Genomic DNA, 16490 nt, shown 5'->3' on the forward strand with positions numbered 1-16490 from the left:
ATGAAGTGGGGGGTGGAGAGCAGACTCCACTAGTGCTAAAACCATGTGAACCAAACAGTCAACACCAAATACCATAAAGACTGCTAGTCTCCTGGGCCTGAGCCAGATTTGGGGTACCGTCTCACCACTGACTTGCAGGTTTGAAACCATTTCCTGTCCAAGACCAGAAGCAATCTTGGAGGACTTCTAGCCCCTACCTACCTAAGAACTCTGATAAATCCTGGCATACCATACCGGTTCCTCCTAAGTAGGCTTCCTCATGGCTCATGGGGAAAAGTGTCAAGGCAGCTTGTCAGGGCTGCCTTCCTGGCTTTGGAGAAAGCCCCTGCTTCTGCATTCCCCTCTTCATAGCTCACAGCACATTCCCAGACTTGGGGGAGGGAGGCTTCCAAGTTATTAGAATTAGGGTATGCTTATGTATGTGGGGGTGACTGCACGGTGGAGAGGACAGATGTCTTCTTATGTCACATTCCATCACTGAGGGTTTGTCTAGGGAGGAGGCAAGGGCTTTAAAAAGCCCTAGGACTCTGGTGGGACCTGGGTAGAAGGAAGCACCTTCAAGCAAAAAGCCACCAGAGTGCAGCTGGTAGGTGTGAAAAGTGGGGGAGGGAGTGTGGTCAAATGGAGGGCACAGGGGCTGTTTGGGTTATCTCTCAGGGTTCATATTAGGGAGCAGGGAACCTGGGTTTGGTTGCTCTGGTTCTCATGAAGTCAGTCTCTGCCACAACAATCGTCCAGGCCCCATCCTCTTAGAAGGAAGGGTCTGTACCCGAAGGGCTGCATGATCTTTTGCCTCTCCCATTCTCCCCTAAAACCCAGCAGTCTCAAAATCTGAGAATGGAGCAGAAGGAAAGACAAGGGACAAAATTACAGAGCCTCATAGCCTATTCTTAACTATTCCTCTCAGAAGAGGCAAATTATCCCTTCTTCCTCAGGAACCATTGCCATACACACTCTTCTCCCACCTCCCTGCTCCCCTCCCCTCCACTGGAGCTGCTGCCATGGTTGCCAGGATGGTTGCTAAGTCTCTGCATGGAAGGGTTGGCGTGGGCTGTGCTGCCACTAACATTACCATGGTGAATCAGGGGACACCTGGTGTAGGCTTGGGGGGAGGGAGCATGTGGATGTAAGCAACACCCCCTGCCCCTGGCAGAATGAGTGTAAAAGGTGAGCATCTTGAGCACCACTTCAGGTGGGGGCTAAGTGAGCTAGGCATTGTGGTAGTGGTGATGATGGGCAGCTCTATGCTGGGAAGTGGGGGCCACTCGTTATCATTTCAGTTGCTAGGGTATTGGTTTTGCCAAGGGAGCACACCATTCCTCCTCCATCCCTTCTGAAAGGGTGCAAATGCATAAGCACCTTAGTCTGTCCTCCATAAGGCTGAGCAGAGCTGTGTGGGCACAGAACAGTATGACCCCCAAATCCTGGCTTCTGGATTGGGGGAGAGAGCCTGCTGTGGGAAGAGGGCTCCATACGTGCCCAAGGACAAATACCTAGAATAGGAACGTGGGACAGTTGATAGCCAAGACAGACTCCTGTGTCCTACCAGCAGCCCTGGGCTGCAACACCCAGAGGGCAAGGAGTTAAAGGTGTGGGGGGTCACCCTTGCTGAGCTTGGGGAGGCAGCTCTCCCCCAGAGTCACATAAAAGCTGCGTGAAAGCCACCGCCTCCTCCCTCCACCGCATGGAAGCTGGTTACTCATCTCTCTGCACCCGAACAGCCACTGCCGCTAAAAATAGACCCCCTGCACCCCAACCCCATGGAAACCAGCAGAGAATGGCAGGCAGAGACCTTGAGTTCCATTCCTGTCACCTCCCAGTTAGGGAAACTGAAGTCCGAGGCAGGAAGTCAGTGGCAGAACCCTGGTGGTGGGGCACCCCGACAAGCAGAAGAGTGAAGGGTTAAAAACGGCGGGGAGGTTGAAGAAATGGGGGTGGGGGGAGGGCAGCATCAGCTTGGCAAAAATAAGAAGTCCCCTGCCCACTCGCGCAGGTCCCATCAGGCTTGGGGGACATGAACAGTGGGAAGGGGCGCCCAATCCCGGGCCCCAGGGGGCGGCCGTGCACATGGGGGAGGCAGCAGCGCTGTGCCGTCCGCGCCGCACCGTGTCACATGCGCGCGCGCGCACACACACACAGACAGGCACACACGTGTGCCTGGGTATATATAGTCCCCAGTCTCTGGGCCCGTTGCTCTGCAGTGGGCGCCGGCTCCTCGGGCTGGGAGGGGGCTCTCGGGGCGGGTGGGAGGGTGGGGGGCCGGGGTGGGGTGGGGCAGGATGCTGGATGGCCAGCTCTTCTCCGAGGGGCCCGACAGCCCCCGGGAGCCCCAGGATGAGGAGTCTGGCAGCTGCCTCTGGGTGCAGAAATCCAAGCTGCTGGTGATCGAAGTGAAGACTATTTCCTGTCATTATAGTCGCCGCGCCCCTCCTCGACAGCCCATGGACTTCCAAGCCAGCCACTGGGCCCGAGGGCCCCAGAGCCGCACGTGAGTGAAGGAGAGGAGACGGGTGTTGGGAAGAGAGTGGTGGGGCGGGGAGTGGGGTCCGGACCTCCCCGCAGGCACCAGCTAGTGCTGCTGGTCCCCTTTCTCTTTCCCACGCCTCCCCCTACCCCATTCCGAGGCCTGGGGCCTGACTCTTCCCGCATTGTTTTGGGGGGCAGGAGTGGGTGTGAGAAAGGGCAGGAGGTGAGATGGGGCAGACGCTGTTAAAGTGTGCATGGAGGGATGGTGAGGAGTCCGCCTTCGACTTCAGCCCTAACATATACGCACGTGCACACGGGCACACACTCACACACACCCCTCCACTCGGCTGCCCCAAATGGTCTCCAGGGCTCCCAGCTCCCCGGGCCTCGGCTCCCTTCCCCCACAAACTGCTCACCTGGGTTCCTGCTCATTGTCCCAGGTGTGGGCCGCGCCCGGGATCCCCTGAGCCGCCGCCCCGCCGTCCCTGGGCCTCCAGGGTGCTGCAGGAGGCGACCAACTGGCGGGCGGGGCCCCCGGCCGAGGCCCGAGCCCGGGAGCAAGAAAAAAGGAAAGCGGCATCGCAGGAGCGGGAGGCCAAGGAGACCGAGCGAAAAAGGCGCAAGGCTGGTGGGGCCCGAAGGAGCCCCCCCGGTCGGCCCCGCCCGGAACCTCGGAACGCCCCTCGGGTGGCCCAGCCTGTAGGGCCCCCGGCTCCTTCACGACCCGAGCGCCTGGGGCCGGCGGGGCGACCGCCCCGTCCATCCGCGCAGCCGCAGAGCGACCCAGGGGCGGCGTGGGCGGGGCCCTGGGGAGGTAGGCGGCCAGGGCCCCCCAGCTACGAGGCTCACCTGCTGCTGAGAGGCGCAGCCGGGACAGCCCTGCGACGACGCTGGGACCGCCCGCCACCCTACGTGGCTCCACCTTCTTACGAAGGCCCCCACAGGACCTTGGGGTCAAAGAGAGGCCCCGAGCCCTCCCAGGCGCCAGCCTCAGCAACCTCTGCTCCGATTCCGTCCAGGACAGAGGGAGGGTGCGCAAAGAAGAGGCTGGATCCTCGGATCTACCGGGACGTCCTCGGGGCTTGGGGTCTCCGACAGGGGCGGGGCCTCTTGGGGGGATCCCCAGGCTGTGGAACAGCCGGGCCGAGGCTGGAGTCCTTGGGCAAGGGGGCAGCGGAGAAAAGCCTGGGGCTGGCCACTGCTGGCCTGAATAGTGGTAGCGACGGCCATTCCCAAGCCAAAGCTGCTGTTAGCCCAAGCACTGAGACGGCTCCTGCCGGCTTGGCCGCTGCGACTCCCAGCCCCCCGCGTCCCGCTCCCAGGTCCAAGCCCCATCTCAAGGGCTCCGGGGAAGGGAAAGAAAATAGGGAACAGAGCAGGCTCCCCAAATGCTGGATTCCCTCCCTTAAAAAGCAGCCGCCCCGACATAGCCAGACCCTCCCCAGACCCTGGGCTCCAGGAGGCACGGGATGGAGAGAGTCCCTAGGTCATAGAGAGGGGGCTGGACCTGAGACCTTGGAGGGTTGGAAGGGGACCCGCCGCGCCCACACCCTACCCCGCAGTTCCCGCGGCCCTGCTCGTGGAGAAGGCGTCTTTGTCATTGACGCCACGTGCGTGGTGATCCGGTCACAGTATGTCCCAACCCCTCGAACCCAGCATGTACAACTTTTGCCCGATGGGGTTCCGCGCGTCGTGGGGGATGCCCCTAATCAACCGAAGCCCAACAAGGAGGAGGGCGAGGGAGCCACGGCCTTTCCCTCCCCTTGCCAGAAACGGCTCTTGAGCAGTCGCCTTTCACACCAGCTCGGTGGAGGGCGCGGGCTCGAAGCTGAGGGCGGGAAGCCCGCGGACTCCTCCTTGGAGGAGCGCGCCTCCCGCATCTTGGGGCTCCCTGTTGGCGAAGTAAACCTTCAGGACGCTCCCCCGCAGCCGGGTAGCCCTGAGCGCTCGGCCTCAGGCCCAGCGGCCTCAGGAGGCACGGTCAGTGCCGAGGGCTCGGAGGAAGGGGCGGCGGTCCCGCGGCGCGCGAGCCGGGCCTGGCCGCGGACCCCAGGGCCCTACGCCGGGGCCCTGCGGGAAGCCGTATCCCGCATCCGCCGGCACACCGCCCCAGACTCGGACTCGGACGAAGCTACGGAGCTCAGCGTCCATAGCGGCTCTTCTGATGGAAGCGACACAGAAGCCTCGGGCGCCTCCTGGCGAAATGAGCAGCCCCGGCCCGGGGAAGGCGGGAAGACAGCAGAGCTGAGCGACAGCATCCGAGATATTCTAGATGTCATCAGCCGAACCGAGGAGGCCCTCTTCGGAACGAGGGACACTAAGGGGATCCCACAGGAAAATAGGGAGCGGCAGTGACAGGCCCTTCCTTGTATTTGTGTTCCCCACTTTTCCATCTTTGGGCCCACTGGTCCTCTTTCCTCACAGACTTCCTTCTACCCCTTCCCCAGAGTCGTTCCCATACTTGAAATAGAAGCCGCCCAAATGAAAGGAAAGGGAGCATATGCCAATTCACGATTTATTCCTTTCCTTCCCCTCCCCTCCCCTCCCCTCCCCTCCCCTCCCCTCCCCTCCCCTCCCCTCCCCTCTCCTCCCCTTCCCTTTCTTTTCTTTTCTTTTCTTTTCTTTTCTTTTCTTTCTTTCTTTCTTTCTTTCTTTCTTTCTTTCTTTCTTTCTTTCTTTCTTTCTTTCTTTCTTCTTTCCTTCTTTTTCAGGACAGGTGAGGATGAACAATAGACTTTAATACCTGCTCCATTCAGGGCACTGGGGTAAGGTCTTCAGCAGGGGCTCATGCACTGGGTTCAGAGCAGAGCAGAGTGGCTTGGCCAGGATCAGGTAGGGGGGCAGGGATGTTATAGTCCTAGGGCAACTTTAGGGCAGGATCTTGGGGCTTGGAGGGAGAAAGTGATGGAGAGGCTTCCCACTGAGGTGACCAGGTGAGGGAGAGGCCCTTGGCAGAAGAGGAAGGGATCCAGATACAACCAGCAAAACAGGAAGAGGACTCACTTTGGTGTCACCCGTCTTGGGATAAGTTCATCCCTGATGCTTTGGGTCCTCGGGGGTGGGTTCTATCTCACCCTCTCCTCCACAGGCCAAGAAAGAGAATTAGGAATAAATGAACAGAGTCTAAGTGTCCCTCAGATGGCTTCATTGTCACCTGCACTCATGCTCAATATTCAAGAGACTCTCCAGGATTTGCAGAAGATCTGAGCAAGTTTAAGGGCTTCTATCCCAGTCTCTTAGGTGTAGGTGAGGGCTCCTCAAGGCAGAGCAGGATGGTGGCCTTGTCACTGTCCCTGGCCTGTGGTGGTCCAAGCTGGGGAGGGAAGGCAGCCAGTGAATCAGCTTGGGACCTCTTTAGGCCTTCCCCCATTTCCTCCTCCCCAGTGTTCCTTAGTGATGCTTTGAATCGTTACCACGATTTCCCACCCCGGTGGTATCACTCATCTGAAAGAACCCTGAAACTTTCTTGCATCCCTGCCTATTCCAGAAACCTTGGCCAGTCATGGAAGGGGGAGGTTGGTCCCAAAAAGCCTGTAGGTATGGGGTGTGATACTCGCTGTAGCCACTACGGGGCGCGCGCAGGTCGCGGATTTCCCCGGTAGCTAATTCTCGAGGCCCCCCTACCCGGGCACTGCTAGTTAACCAGTTGATACCCAGTTTTTGCGCGCGGGTCCCCCACCTTTCCACCTCCAGCCGTGCTAGGTCGGGAGCAGGCCTCTGGAGCGCGCGGAGTCCCTCTTTGTACTCACCCACGCCAACCGGCTTGGGACCCAGACACTGAAGTCTTTCTTCTCTCCAATCTTGGACAGTTCTGTCTCTATTTACTAGCCATGTGAATTTGGCCAAATCACTTCACCTCCCTGAGCCTCAGTTTCCTCATCTGTCAAATGGGGGTTTATAAACACCTACCTCGCAGGGTTGTTGTGAGGATTTTACGCGATAATGTATGTAAAGCGCCTTGCACAGTGCCTGGCACACAGTAGGCGCTCAATAAATCTAAGCTTCCCTTTGTCCAACCTTGGCATCTTTTTCCTTTCACCGGCCCAGTCGCTCCCCTGTCCCTCCCCACAGGACTCTGCTGTTTCTTCCCGCCTGGTGGGGGGCTGGTGGGGGGGAACTCCTTTCTTTGATGGAAACTCCCAGCGCAACCCTATCACCCCCAGTCGGACTCTTCCTTCCTTGCCCCCCACCCCACCCCCGCTTGCTCTTCCCAGTGCCCCAACGCACTCCCCCCACCCCCCATTCCGGGCAAGGGCTGAGTCAGCCCGGGTAAATTTAGCTGCCAACTCGGCGGGCGCGGGGGCTTCGCCCAGACTCAGTCCCAGAGTCCTGGCCCGCCGCCTCTGCCCCCATCCCTACCGAGTCACTCCAACTCCCGCACAGCGTTCAGAGCCCCAGCCCCATTCTCAAGCCATTTATTATTTTGGTCTTCAGTTATCTCGATGTCACTCCCTACCGGTACAGGTCAGGACAGGGTAGGAGAGAACAGAACAGTTTGGGAGGTCCCTGGGCTGGACCCTGTGCTGGGGCAGGCTGACCTTGGTTCAGTGTGTATGTGTGTATGTAGGGATGTCTCTCTGGGCTTCTGAACCTGAGGGGACAGCACTGATGAAAATTACCTGGAGAGTTCATCTCAGAACCTGCCTGGGACCCACAATGTGGAGTTTCAATCAAGTTAGTTCTTGCTGGAGGAAGTAAAGGAAGTGAGGTTCACCTTGGGAAGAGGTCAAAGTTTGCTGAAGTCTGTCTACCTTTCACCTGCAAGTCTAACTACTACCAATTTTATTATTTATTTATTTATTTATTTAAGTATTTTATTTATTTGACAGAGAGAGATCACAAGCGGGCAGAGAGGCAAGCAGAGAGAGAGAGAGAGGAGGAAGCAGGCTCCCTGCAGAGGGGAAAGCCCGATGCGGGACTCGATCCCAGGACCCCGAGATCATGACCCGAGCCGAAGGCAGAGGCTTAACCACTGAGCCACCCAGGTGCCCCACTACTACCAATTTTAAATACTAAGCACTTACTGAGGACCTGAGAGGAAGCAGGCCCTGGGTTGGGCTCCAGGAAAGAGATGAGTGAAGATGAAAACACACCAATAATGACAGTAGTGAGCAGGAAGTGATAAGTATTATCAGGAGTCAAACAAGGGAGATTGCGTGGATTTTATGAGATCAGGAAGGGCTCCCTGAAGGAGGTGGCATCTGAGATAGAATTTGGGGAAAGGAGCTCCAAGTAGAGAGGAGAGCATAAACAGAGGTATGGATGTGGGGAAGCAGGGTATGTGTAGGAAATTACCAAACAGTCTGCTTAGACTGGAGTTGAGGGTACCTTCAGATAAAGACAGGTGTGAAAACTGAGGGCAGGCTGAGGCGAGCCTGGCTCCCTCAGGAGTGTGTGCCCTGGACTTTTGGGCTTGAGAAGAGAACGGACTTGAGCCCAGGAGGAAGACGAAGGAAGGCTAGGGCAGTGGTGAGAGCATCTGCCTGGATTTTGCTATAGCCCAGGGGCTCCAGGCTGGTAGAAGAGGTGAGCCCTGAGGGTAGCGGAGGGGCTGGCCCTGTGGAGGGAGACTCCGCCATACAACTAAAGCCTCTGTGAGGTTGAACAAGCAAGAGGTCAGTTTCGAAGAGTTCACCCACACTGCTATCATTATCGGAGAAATAGGGCAGCGTTGTGTTTAGAGCATGGACTCTGGGGTCTGGCAGCCTGGGTTTAGATCTTGCCTCTATCTCACACTAGCTGTGTGACCTTGGGCAAGTTACTCAATATCTCTGTGTCTTGGTGTCCTCAGTTATAGGATGGGGTTATGAATAGTGCTTTTATTCATAGGCTTCTTGGGACGATTAAATGATTCAGTATGAAAAGCACTTGAAAAGAACAATGCCTGATGCTTAATAAGGGATATACAAGGGTTAAGCTCTGGTTATTATTTCTCTAGAGCTATTTCATTAGTACTGGGGATATAAGAACAGAAGGGGAGAGGGAGAGAAGTAGAGGTTGGGGAAGAGCAGGAACAGGCAGCAGAGACCAGGTCAAGAGGAGAAAAGGGCTGGGGTGGAGACGCGGTCCCTTGAATGGTCGGATGGTGTACAGGGAGCATTTGGGTGGTTAGGGTGACAGGAAACATACCCTGCTTCCCCAGGACATCTTTCATCTTTGCCTAAGGGTAGAGTCAGCACTGGCTGCTAAAGATCTGGGGAGAAAGGGACAGAGAGAAGAGGAGGAGTGACTGTAGGTCTGGGGGCCTGCCCTTGGTGAGCCATATCTCAGACTGGCCCTACATGCCACTGTGGGTGGGAGGCTGGAGGCTCCCTGCTGTGAAAATGACTTCTAAATCTGGCTTCGTCTGCCAGCTGGCCAGCCTCTCAGAGACAGAGGCCACAACCACCCCCAACCTTGGGACAGCCTCACAGGTCAGGTGCAGTGACAGCAGACACAGGAGGACGCGGGCCACTTGGGGCAGCAGCTCTCAGGTTAGCATAGGCCACTACCCTGCCAACAGCCAGGTTCTTTCCATGGAAGCCCTTTTCTGTCCTGAATGGGGCCAGATTAATATGGCTTTAGAGGGCCTAAGGACCCCCTCTCCTTTCAGACTCTCATGAGAGGCCTGGGACTTCCCTCAATCAGCCACAAATGGATAACAAAGAACCAGGCCATAATTCCGGGACTTTAGGGGATCCAGGGTCAGGAGTGAGTATAGAGCGTGTGAGGAGGAGAGGACCAAGAGAGATGGCTGGACATGAGTACACAGGGAGTGGATAGAGTGTGTCTGTGGAGAAAAGGGAGCACTCCCTCAGTTATTCATCTGGTCAGTCCTTCATTAAGCTTGTATGCCAGGCCGTAGGGACACACCAGGGACTCAGACAAGGCTCTTATTTTCAGGGAGCTTCCAGTCTAGGGTGTGTGTGAGACAGGGCAAGGGATATGGGAGAGGAAACCCACAAAATCACTATAGTGTGGGCCGTACAACATAATATATGTTAATGAAGGCATTCCTGAGGATCTAGGCAAGCCTGTGAGAAGGATCAGTTCCCTGACAATGGGTGGCTTCTGGGAGTGGGAGATGAGTCACCGAGGTGCATCCTGACTGAGTGTAGGAAGGCTCAGTCTGGATACTGGCCCCTCGTCTCCATGTCTTCACATGGAGTGGGTTTCCTCCCTTGAAGCCCCTGATACTACAGAGCTTTTGATGAGTCCCTTTTAAAGAAGAATTGCTTCATCTATCTGTCTATCCATCCATGTGTGCCTCCATCCTTCTGTTCATCCCAGCATGCATCCACCCATCTATATATCCCACCTATCCATTTATCCATCCATCTCCCAACCCTCTGTCGTCCAGCCAGCCATTTATCTGTCCATTCGTTCACCCATGTATTTATCCACCATCTGCCATCTCTTTCTTCTCTTAATGATGACATCTGATGTCCCTAGCTCCGTGCCACAAAGAATGCCAAGAGGAACAAAACATGGAACCCATGTCCTCAGGAAGGTAGAAGACTAGTAAGAGGATAAGTAACTTACGCAGATAACCTTCTACGGGAAGGCCTGTATATGCTGTTAACCAAAGCCTTGCCAAGATGCTGCTTCAGGAAGGCCATCTTGCCAAGGGAAATTAGAAGAGCCTGATGGAGGGAGGGACATTCCAACCTTGGGTTTCAATGGGGAAAATGGGGAAGAGGTGCATTCCAGGGTGTGGGCAAAGGTAGAGAAGTGAGAAAGCACAAAGGCTTCACAGGGAACAGAGGCACTGGGGAATGCAGAGGTGCGGGGACTCGGGAACAGTGTGTGTGGGTTAAATCATGAAATGGCCTGGAAAGCAAGGATAAACGTTTAAGCTTTAGTGAAAGGAATCGAAGAGAGAAGGGGCAGAGAGCTGTTGAGCTGCGAATGTCCCAGTTGCCTCCTCAACACCTATATCATTGTTTTCTCTGCTGCCTGGTTATGACCTTCACTGGTCTTGTTACGTTGTGGAATCCCCCTCTGGACCATGAGTTGCTCAAGGCTAGTGCCTTTGGTTTTAGCTCCATATCCCCTACAGGCTTGACCTGGAACAGGCTTTCAGTAAATGCTGGCAGAAGGTAGGAACAAATTATAAAACCGTGTAACAGGGACACTGGCACAACAATTCAGCCTCAGATGTACAGAAGGAGAAGGGGTCTGCTGCCTCGTGTTCCCACGAGGGATTAACCCCGCTTCCTTTGCTGGAGTCTCTCCAGGAGCTCTTCCAAGAGGCACCACAAGGTGGCGCTGTTCCAACTGTAGCGCTGCGTTCTGCCAAGGTCCTTAAAATGTTCGCAGTTGGAGGAGTGCCCATTCAAGAACTGTCCCTGGATCGTCTAGACATTTCCTTCCAGCAAGTGCTGAGACAGAATAAAAAGGCTAAGTGCAGCTATGGAAAAGAAGAGCCGACAGACCCCCAACTCCAGTGTAAGAACTGGCCTCATCTATCCATCCATTCCCTGGACAGTGCCTACTACGCGTCAGGTATAGTGTTAGGGTCTTGGGAAACCAACAGGGACCAAGACATAGTTCCTGCCCTCAAAGAGCTCAACATCTAGTCCTAATCAAAACCCAAATCTTCCTTTGCTATCTTTCTCTCTTTTACACACACATACACACACAGAGATACACACATCTGTTCCCCAGACCAATGCCCTTGACCTGGGAAGCCATCTCCACATGAAATCTACTCTTTGGCACGCTCACCCTTCCAAATCCATGTTTCTCCCTAAGGTTACTGTATGGCCACGTTAGTGTGACCCTTAGATGTTCCCTCCTGGGCTGATTCCTTTTGTCTTTTCTGAGCTCCCTGACCAGCCCTTTCCTAGTCTCTCTCCCAACCTCCCCCATCACATCCACAGCCACGCTGCCAGCTCTGGAGGCTCTAGGGACCTCCTGAGAGTATGCCTGGTATGGATTAGGGCCTCCCAATATTTTACAGATCTGGAGGCTACAGGAACACAAAGGTGGAACCACAGAAGGGCCCTATGAGATCCTGGTGTCACCAGTCCAGAGATGAGGAGAAAACCAAAATCTCAGAAACATGTCCCTGTGTGGCCTGGGGGCTCTGCCAGCCAAACCTGTCCCAGGCTGCCCTCCTTTCCTATCCACTTTGGGGGGGCTGGACTTCTCCCTAGCTGCAACTCCATAGTCGTGGCTGTGGGAGACACTGGTTGGGAGGTGAAGCACTGTGGGACATTGTCTGCTTTCCCAAGATGCTCTAGGGCCCAACTTAGCCCTTGGTGGGTTTGGAAGAGAGGAGGGAGGGTTGGTGCTGAGAGTGGGAGCCAGGCCCATCGAGGTCCCGGGAGTGAATGCCGCATTGTTGGCCAGGCCAGAGTCACAGATAATTACCTCAATTAGTGACAATGGGAGAGTAATAAATACAGGCTTAGTGTCTCCTACCCCACCAGGGCTCCGAAGATTAATCCAGGCTGACGGGCGGGCCCTGAAAGGCGTGATGGACAATTCATTAAACTCCCCAAATGCCGCACAACCTGGGCGTGAAGGCTGAGTTAGCCCCCTGGGGGCTGCGCCTTTGTCCTGATTGTGTGTCTCCGCCGCAGCCGAGCCCAGCAGCCCCCAGAGAGTGGGGAGGTGAGTGGGGCTCCCCCAGCCGGGCCAGGCGGCGGGAGGATTAGGCCTCGGTCCGGCCCTGGTTGCCCTGGCACACCAGCCCGGTCGGGCTGGAATGTCCGTGGGGGGGAGCCGGCGGAGCGTAGGGGCGGGGCCGACAAGGTGGGGTAAGGGGGGCACACAAAACCGGGGGCAGGAGGAGTTAATTAGACGCCAGCCGAGGAGGGCGAGGGGCCACAATAGGGCCGAGGGGCCGCCAGGGACGGCCCCTTCACTTCCGAGGATTAATAGGGAGGAGGGAGAGGGGAGGGGTTCAGCCCTGGGGGAGGAGAGCTGGAAGCTTCCCAGGGTGGCACTGCCCCCTTTTGCCCAGCTTGGCACCTACTTGGCAAGTGGCTGGGGAGCAGGAGGCTCTGGCAGCCTGGGCAGGTGTCCCCTCAACATCCCAGAGAGTGGCTCTTTCTTCCTGGCCTGCCCTGGGAGATAGCTGGGCAGGGAGGCAAGAAAGCACCCTTCATTTCCCTAGGGAATAGTGGGAGCAAGACTGAGGGCCCTGGTTCTCCACATCCTGCCTGGCTCTGCCAACCTGCTCTGAGGCAGAACTGGGAGCCTGGAGCTTTACCCTTCCTGATGACGCTGCCAGGTTCAAGTCCAGAAGTCCATAGTGGGGCTTGGCGCTGATGTGAACATGTGGGAGCGGGGCTGCTGTGTGTGCACGAATGAGTGCAGACACACTCATGAGTGCTGGTGTGCTTATGCATGGGGCCTGGGGCTCAGCAAGCCCCTAGCGAGTGCCCGTTGAACGAATGAATGAACTTTGGCTTTGCTGAGAGTTAATGAGTACAAGTATGAGAAAGAGAAGGGGTGCTGAGCCGCCCCATGACCCAGGTTGGCCTTGGGTCCTCTCCTTCTGAGGTCCCCACTGTGGCTGGGGGAGCAATGGAACCCCACCTCCGAGCAGATGAGCCAGTGTCCAGGAAAAATGAAGAGGTGGTGGTTCCTTCGCTTTGAAAAGGGCAAAAAAAAAAAAAAAAAGTGCAGAAGCGTCTTGGAAGCCCCACTTCCTCCTGGGCCCCAGGAGCAGGGCAGCCCTGGCTCCTCCCTCGGAGCCACCCCACCCTATCCCCTCCCAGGGAATGACAAGGGAGCGAGTTGGCGGCAGTTCCCTGGGCATATTTATAACCTGCTGCTCGCTCACCCGCGTCTGCTTTTAGCCCAGACGGGGGAGGGGGCCGGGGGGTGGTCTGTCTCCTGCTGGGCGCCCCGGCTGGGTGTGGAAAGAGTGAGTAAGGGTGAGTGGTGGGCAGCTCTGTATGGATATTCCTGCTCACACCACAGCCAAACAGCTTATTTTCTCCTCATTTTGTTATTTTTCTCCCTCTGGCCTGGAGAGGACGACGGAGCCAGCCTGAGGTGGGGGGGGGGGGGCTAGACCCTGGGGTATTTGCAGCCCCACTGACGGGGTTTTTCCAGGGTGCGTGTGGTGGGGTGTGTGTGTGTGGTGCTGGCTCGCTGACCCCCTGGGGACTGTGCAGGCCTGCCATCTCGGTCCTCTCAGCTTTTCCGCTCCCCCCACCCCAGGATATTTCAGGACTGGTGGCTCTCTCACTTGCTGAGGCCAACCGTGCATCCGGGGTCCCTGGCAGCCTCGGGTCCCTCTGGATGTGTGGCACCTGGCACCTAAGATCAAAGGTGGGCGGAAGGATAACCAGAGCGGGTAGGGCAGAGCTGGGCATTGGGCCGATTCACGCCAGCACTAGCCTCTCTAGGCACAACCCTCCGTGAGGATGGCACAGATCGGAACATCAAAAGAATTCGCTTTGGGGCTCCTGGGTGGCTCAGTCAGTTAAGCAACTGCCTTTGGCTCAGGTCCTGATCCCAGGGTCCTGCAATCAAGCCCCTTCTTGGGCTCCCTGCTCAGCAGGAAGCCTGCTTCTCCCGCACTCGCTCGCGCTCTCTCTCTCTCTCTCTCTCTCTCTCGCGCGCGCGCGCGCTCTCAAATAAATAAATAAATAAATAATCTTAAAAAAAGAGAGAGAGAGAGAGAGAGAGAATTAGCTTCTATGTAATGTTTTGCAGATCCTATCCCCCTTTTGCTTGTCTCCCCAACCTTTTTCTTAGTGCATGGCCCTTCAAGGGCCAGGCCTTATTCTGCACTTCCTTACGCACCGTGAATTTCCAGCCCCTGGAAATGAAGGACCTCCACGCAGCAGACTTGGTTATGGGGGTCTGTCCTTAAACCTCAGGGGTGTGCAGAGGGTTTTCTACTCCACCGAGCCTTCACAGCACTCCCCTATTTTTTTAAAAGATTTTATTTATTTATTTGACAGAGAGAGAGAGAACACAAGTAGGCAGAGAGGCAGGCAGAGAGACAGGAGGAAGCAGGCTCCCTGCTGAGCAGAGAGCCCGATGCGGGACTCGATCCCAGGACTCCGAGATCATGACCTGAGCCGAAGGCAGCGGCTTAACCCACTGAGCCACCCAGGCGCCCCCAGCACTCCCCTATTATTCTAACAATATGCATTGATGTACTTGATTCCCTGGCCACTTTGGAAACTCCTCCAAGTGGGCTCTTAGGGCCCCGTATCCCCAGCATTTGGCACATGCCTGGCACAGAAGAGGCGTCAGCCAGTGTTCAAATGACCCAGCTTTTCATGGACATGATCTCCTCTGAACCTCATCGCCTTCCGGAGGGAGAAGACTTGTACTGACAACCCTCCCTGTTCAATAGACAAGGTAACAGGCTGAGAAAACAACATAATTGTTGAAAATCTAAGTAGAGCCAGACCAGGAATCATTGCTTCTCTTTACCCTTCTTCCAGCAGCTGCATGTCAGCTCTGCTCAGAGGCCCCAGCTTCTGGGCCTGAAAGCTGATACCAGTTCCAGCTCTTGGAGTTCGGAGTTAGGTGAGAGTGGTCGAGGACAGCTGCCAAGCCCTCAGCTCCCCAACCGCTGCTTCTCCCCAACTCTGGGCATTGTCCAACAGGGGCCCAAGCCCCCTCTCCTGCCTCTGACAGTCCATTAACTTCTTGCTTTGGGAGCTGGGGGACCTAATAATTCATTGGATTATAGACTGGACATTCTATGCAGGGGGTTCTTTACTGGAAACCCAAGGCTTATGAGGTGCCTTCTACTCTGGATCAATACGTTTTCAATCCCCCCCTCCCCCCCCCAAGTGCCCATCAGAGCTGAGCTGGTGCTGGCTTGGCAAATGGAGAAAGAGGGAAAGGGATGTCTTTTGCAGGCTTGAGCAGATCCTGGCTCCGCTCCCCTACCCCCACACATACCCCAAAGGCCAACAGGGGTCAGAGTTCACATATCCAGGGAGAGGTGGGAGGCAGCCACAACACCAAAAGAGTCCTGGGGAGAGGGGGAAATTCTCCAGTTGTCTGGGATCAGTTGCTGCACTGGGGGGGGGGTACTTCATAGCTCCCCCCTGCCCTTTAGGTCCTCCCCTGGGGAGAAGTGTTAAGATTAGGGATAGGCATTAGAGCTTAGGAAGGGGTTAGTGTTTGTCTGAAGTTAGGGTTAAGGCTAAGGTTAGACCTAGACCTAGGGTTGGGGAGAGGATTAGGGTTAGAGATAAGGTTTAGGTGTGGGTGCGCTTAGTACTCCTGCCCTCTCTGGTGAATGTACACATGGTGGTATCTGTATTACTGGTAAGAGTCCTCTTTCAGGCTTTTTTATGGGAATGGCTAACTTAATGGTTCCGTTATGGACCACACTTGGGTTTCCTTTTGGTTACATGGGTTTAAGCCCTAGCTTCTGTTTGGATTCTCGGCCCTCCTGCTCCCTTCTGCTCCCCGACCATCATCTCTGAGCTTTTGGGTTCAGAACTAGAGCCCATCATGTGACCTGGATCCTCTTGAGCCCAAGGTTGGGAGCTGGGGTCTAATAAGGTGTTTCCTTCTCTTGGGGAGGGAAGTACCCTCCCCACTGCCCCATGCCCTGACCACAGATGAAGCAGATAGGCTTCAGGGACCAAACACTATACAGCAGCACCCTTTCTGCTTGGATTTCTCTTTCTTTGGTTTCTTTTCACAACACGGTCATAGCTATCAATCAGTTGTGGCTATTTTCACAACTCCCGATAGGAAAGACAGGCTCAGAATTTGCTTGTTTGTTTGATCCCCATTTAGCGAGGGAAGAAACTGAGGCTGTTTGGACATGCCCAATATCACACAGCCAGTCGGTGTTTGAAAAGGAAGAAGAATCCTACAGAGTCTCTTGGCTCCTGACAAGGTTCTTCTGGAGACCTTGTCCCTCAATGGCCTCATTAAGGTCATCCAAGGGTCAGAATCCCAGGGTCCTCTTGCAGGGCTATGACAGTAGTCCCCCAACAAGGGATCCTATTTGTTTAAGAGAGGTAAGCCATGCCATGTTCTGGATTCAAGGAAAAGCCACCAAGTCATTGATAAAAATAGAGATTTTATTTTGCAGAGGAAGA

General features: G+C 55.6%; 1 protein-coding gene across 2 annotated transcripts; it reads left to right on the forward strand.

Annotated features, from left to right (window-relative positions):
* The first annotated feature begins 540 nt into the window (after positions 1–540).
* Positions 541–5044, forward strand: DDN (dendrin). 2 transcript variants are annotated; one of them, XM_047741722.1, is made up of 3 exons: positions 541–586; positions 2417–2488; positions 2907–5044. In XM_047741722.1, the coding sequence occupies exons 2-3, from the start codon at positions 2442–2444 to the stop codon at positions 4819–4821; spliced, it is 1962 nt and encodes a 653-aa protein (XP_047597678.1). In that variant the 5' UTR covers positions 541–586; positions 2417–2441; the 3' UTR covers positions 4822–5044. The 2 variants fall into 2 exon arrangements, with proteins under 2 accessions (XP_047597678.1, XP_047597677.1); XM_047741721.1 differs by lacking the exon at positions 541–586 and having other exon boundaries at positions 621–2488.
* The last annotated feature ends 11446 nt before the right edge of the window (positions 5045–16490 follow it).

Source organism: Lutra lutra, chromosome 8, assembly GCF_902655055.1.
Source record: "Lutra lutra chromosome 8, mLutLut1.2, whole genome shotgun sequence".
NCBI lineage: Eukaryota > Metazoa > Chordata > Mammalia > Carnivora > Mustelidae > Lutra > Lutra lutra.

Coding starts and splice junctions, on each gene's coding strand:
- DDN (XM_047741721.1), top strand. CDS start 2,280: ATGCTGGATGGCCAGCTCTTCTCCGAGGGGCCCGACAGCCCCCGGGAG. Junction 2,489..2,906: donor CGAGGGCCCCAGAGCCGCAC/GTGAGTGAAGGA, acceptor TCATTGTCCCAG/GTGTGGGCCGCGCCCGGGAT.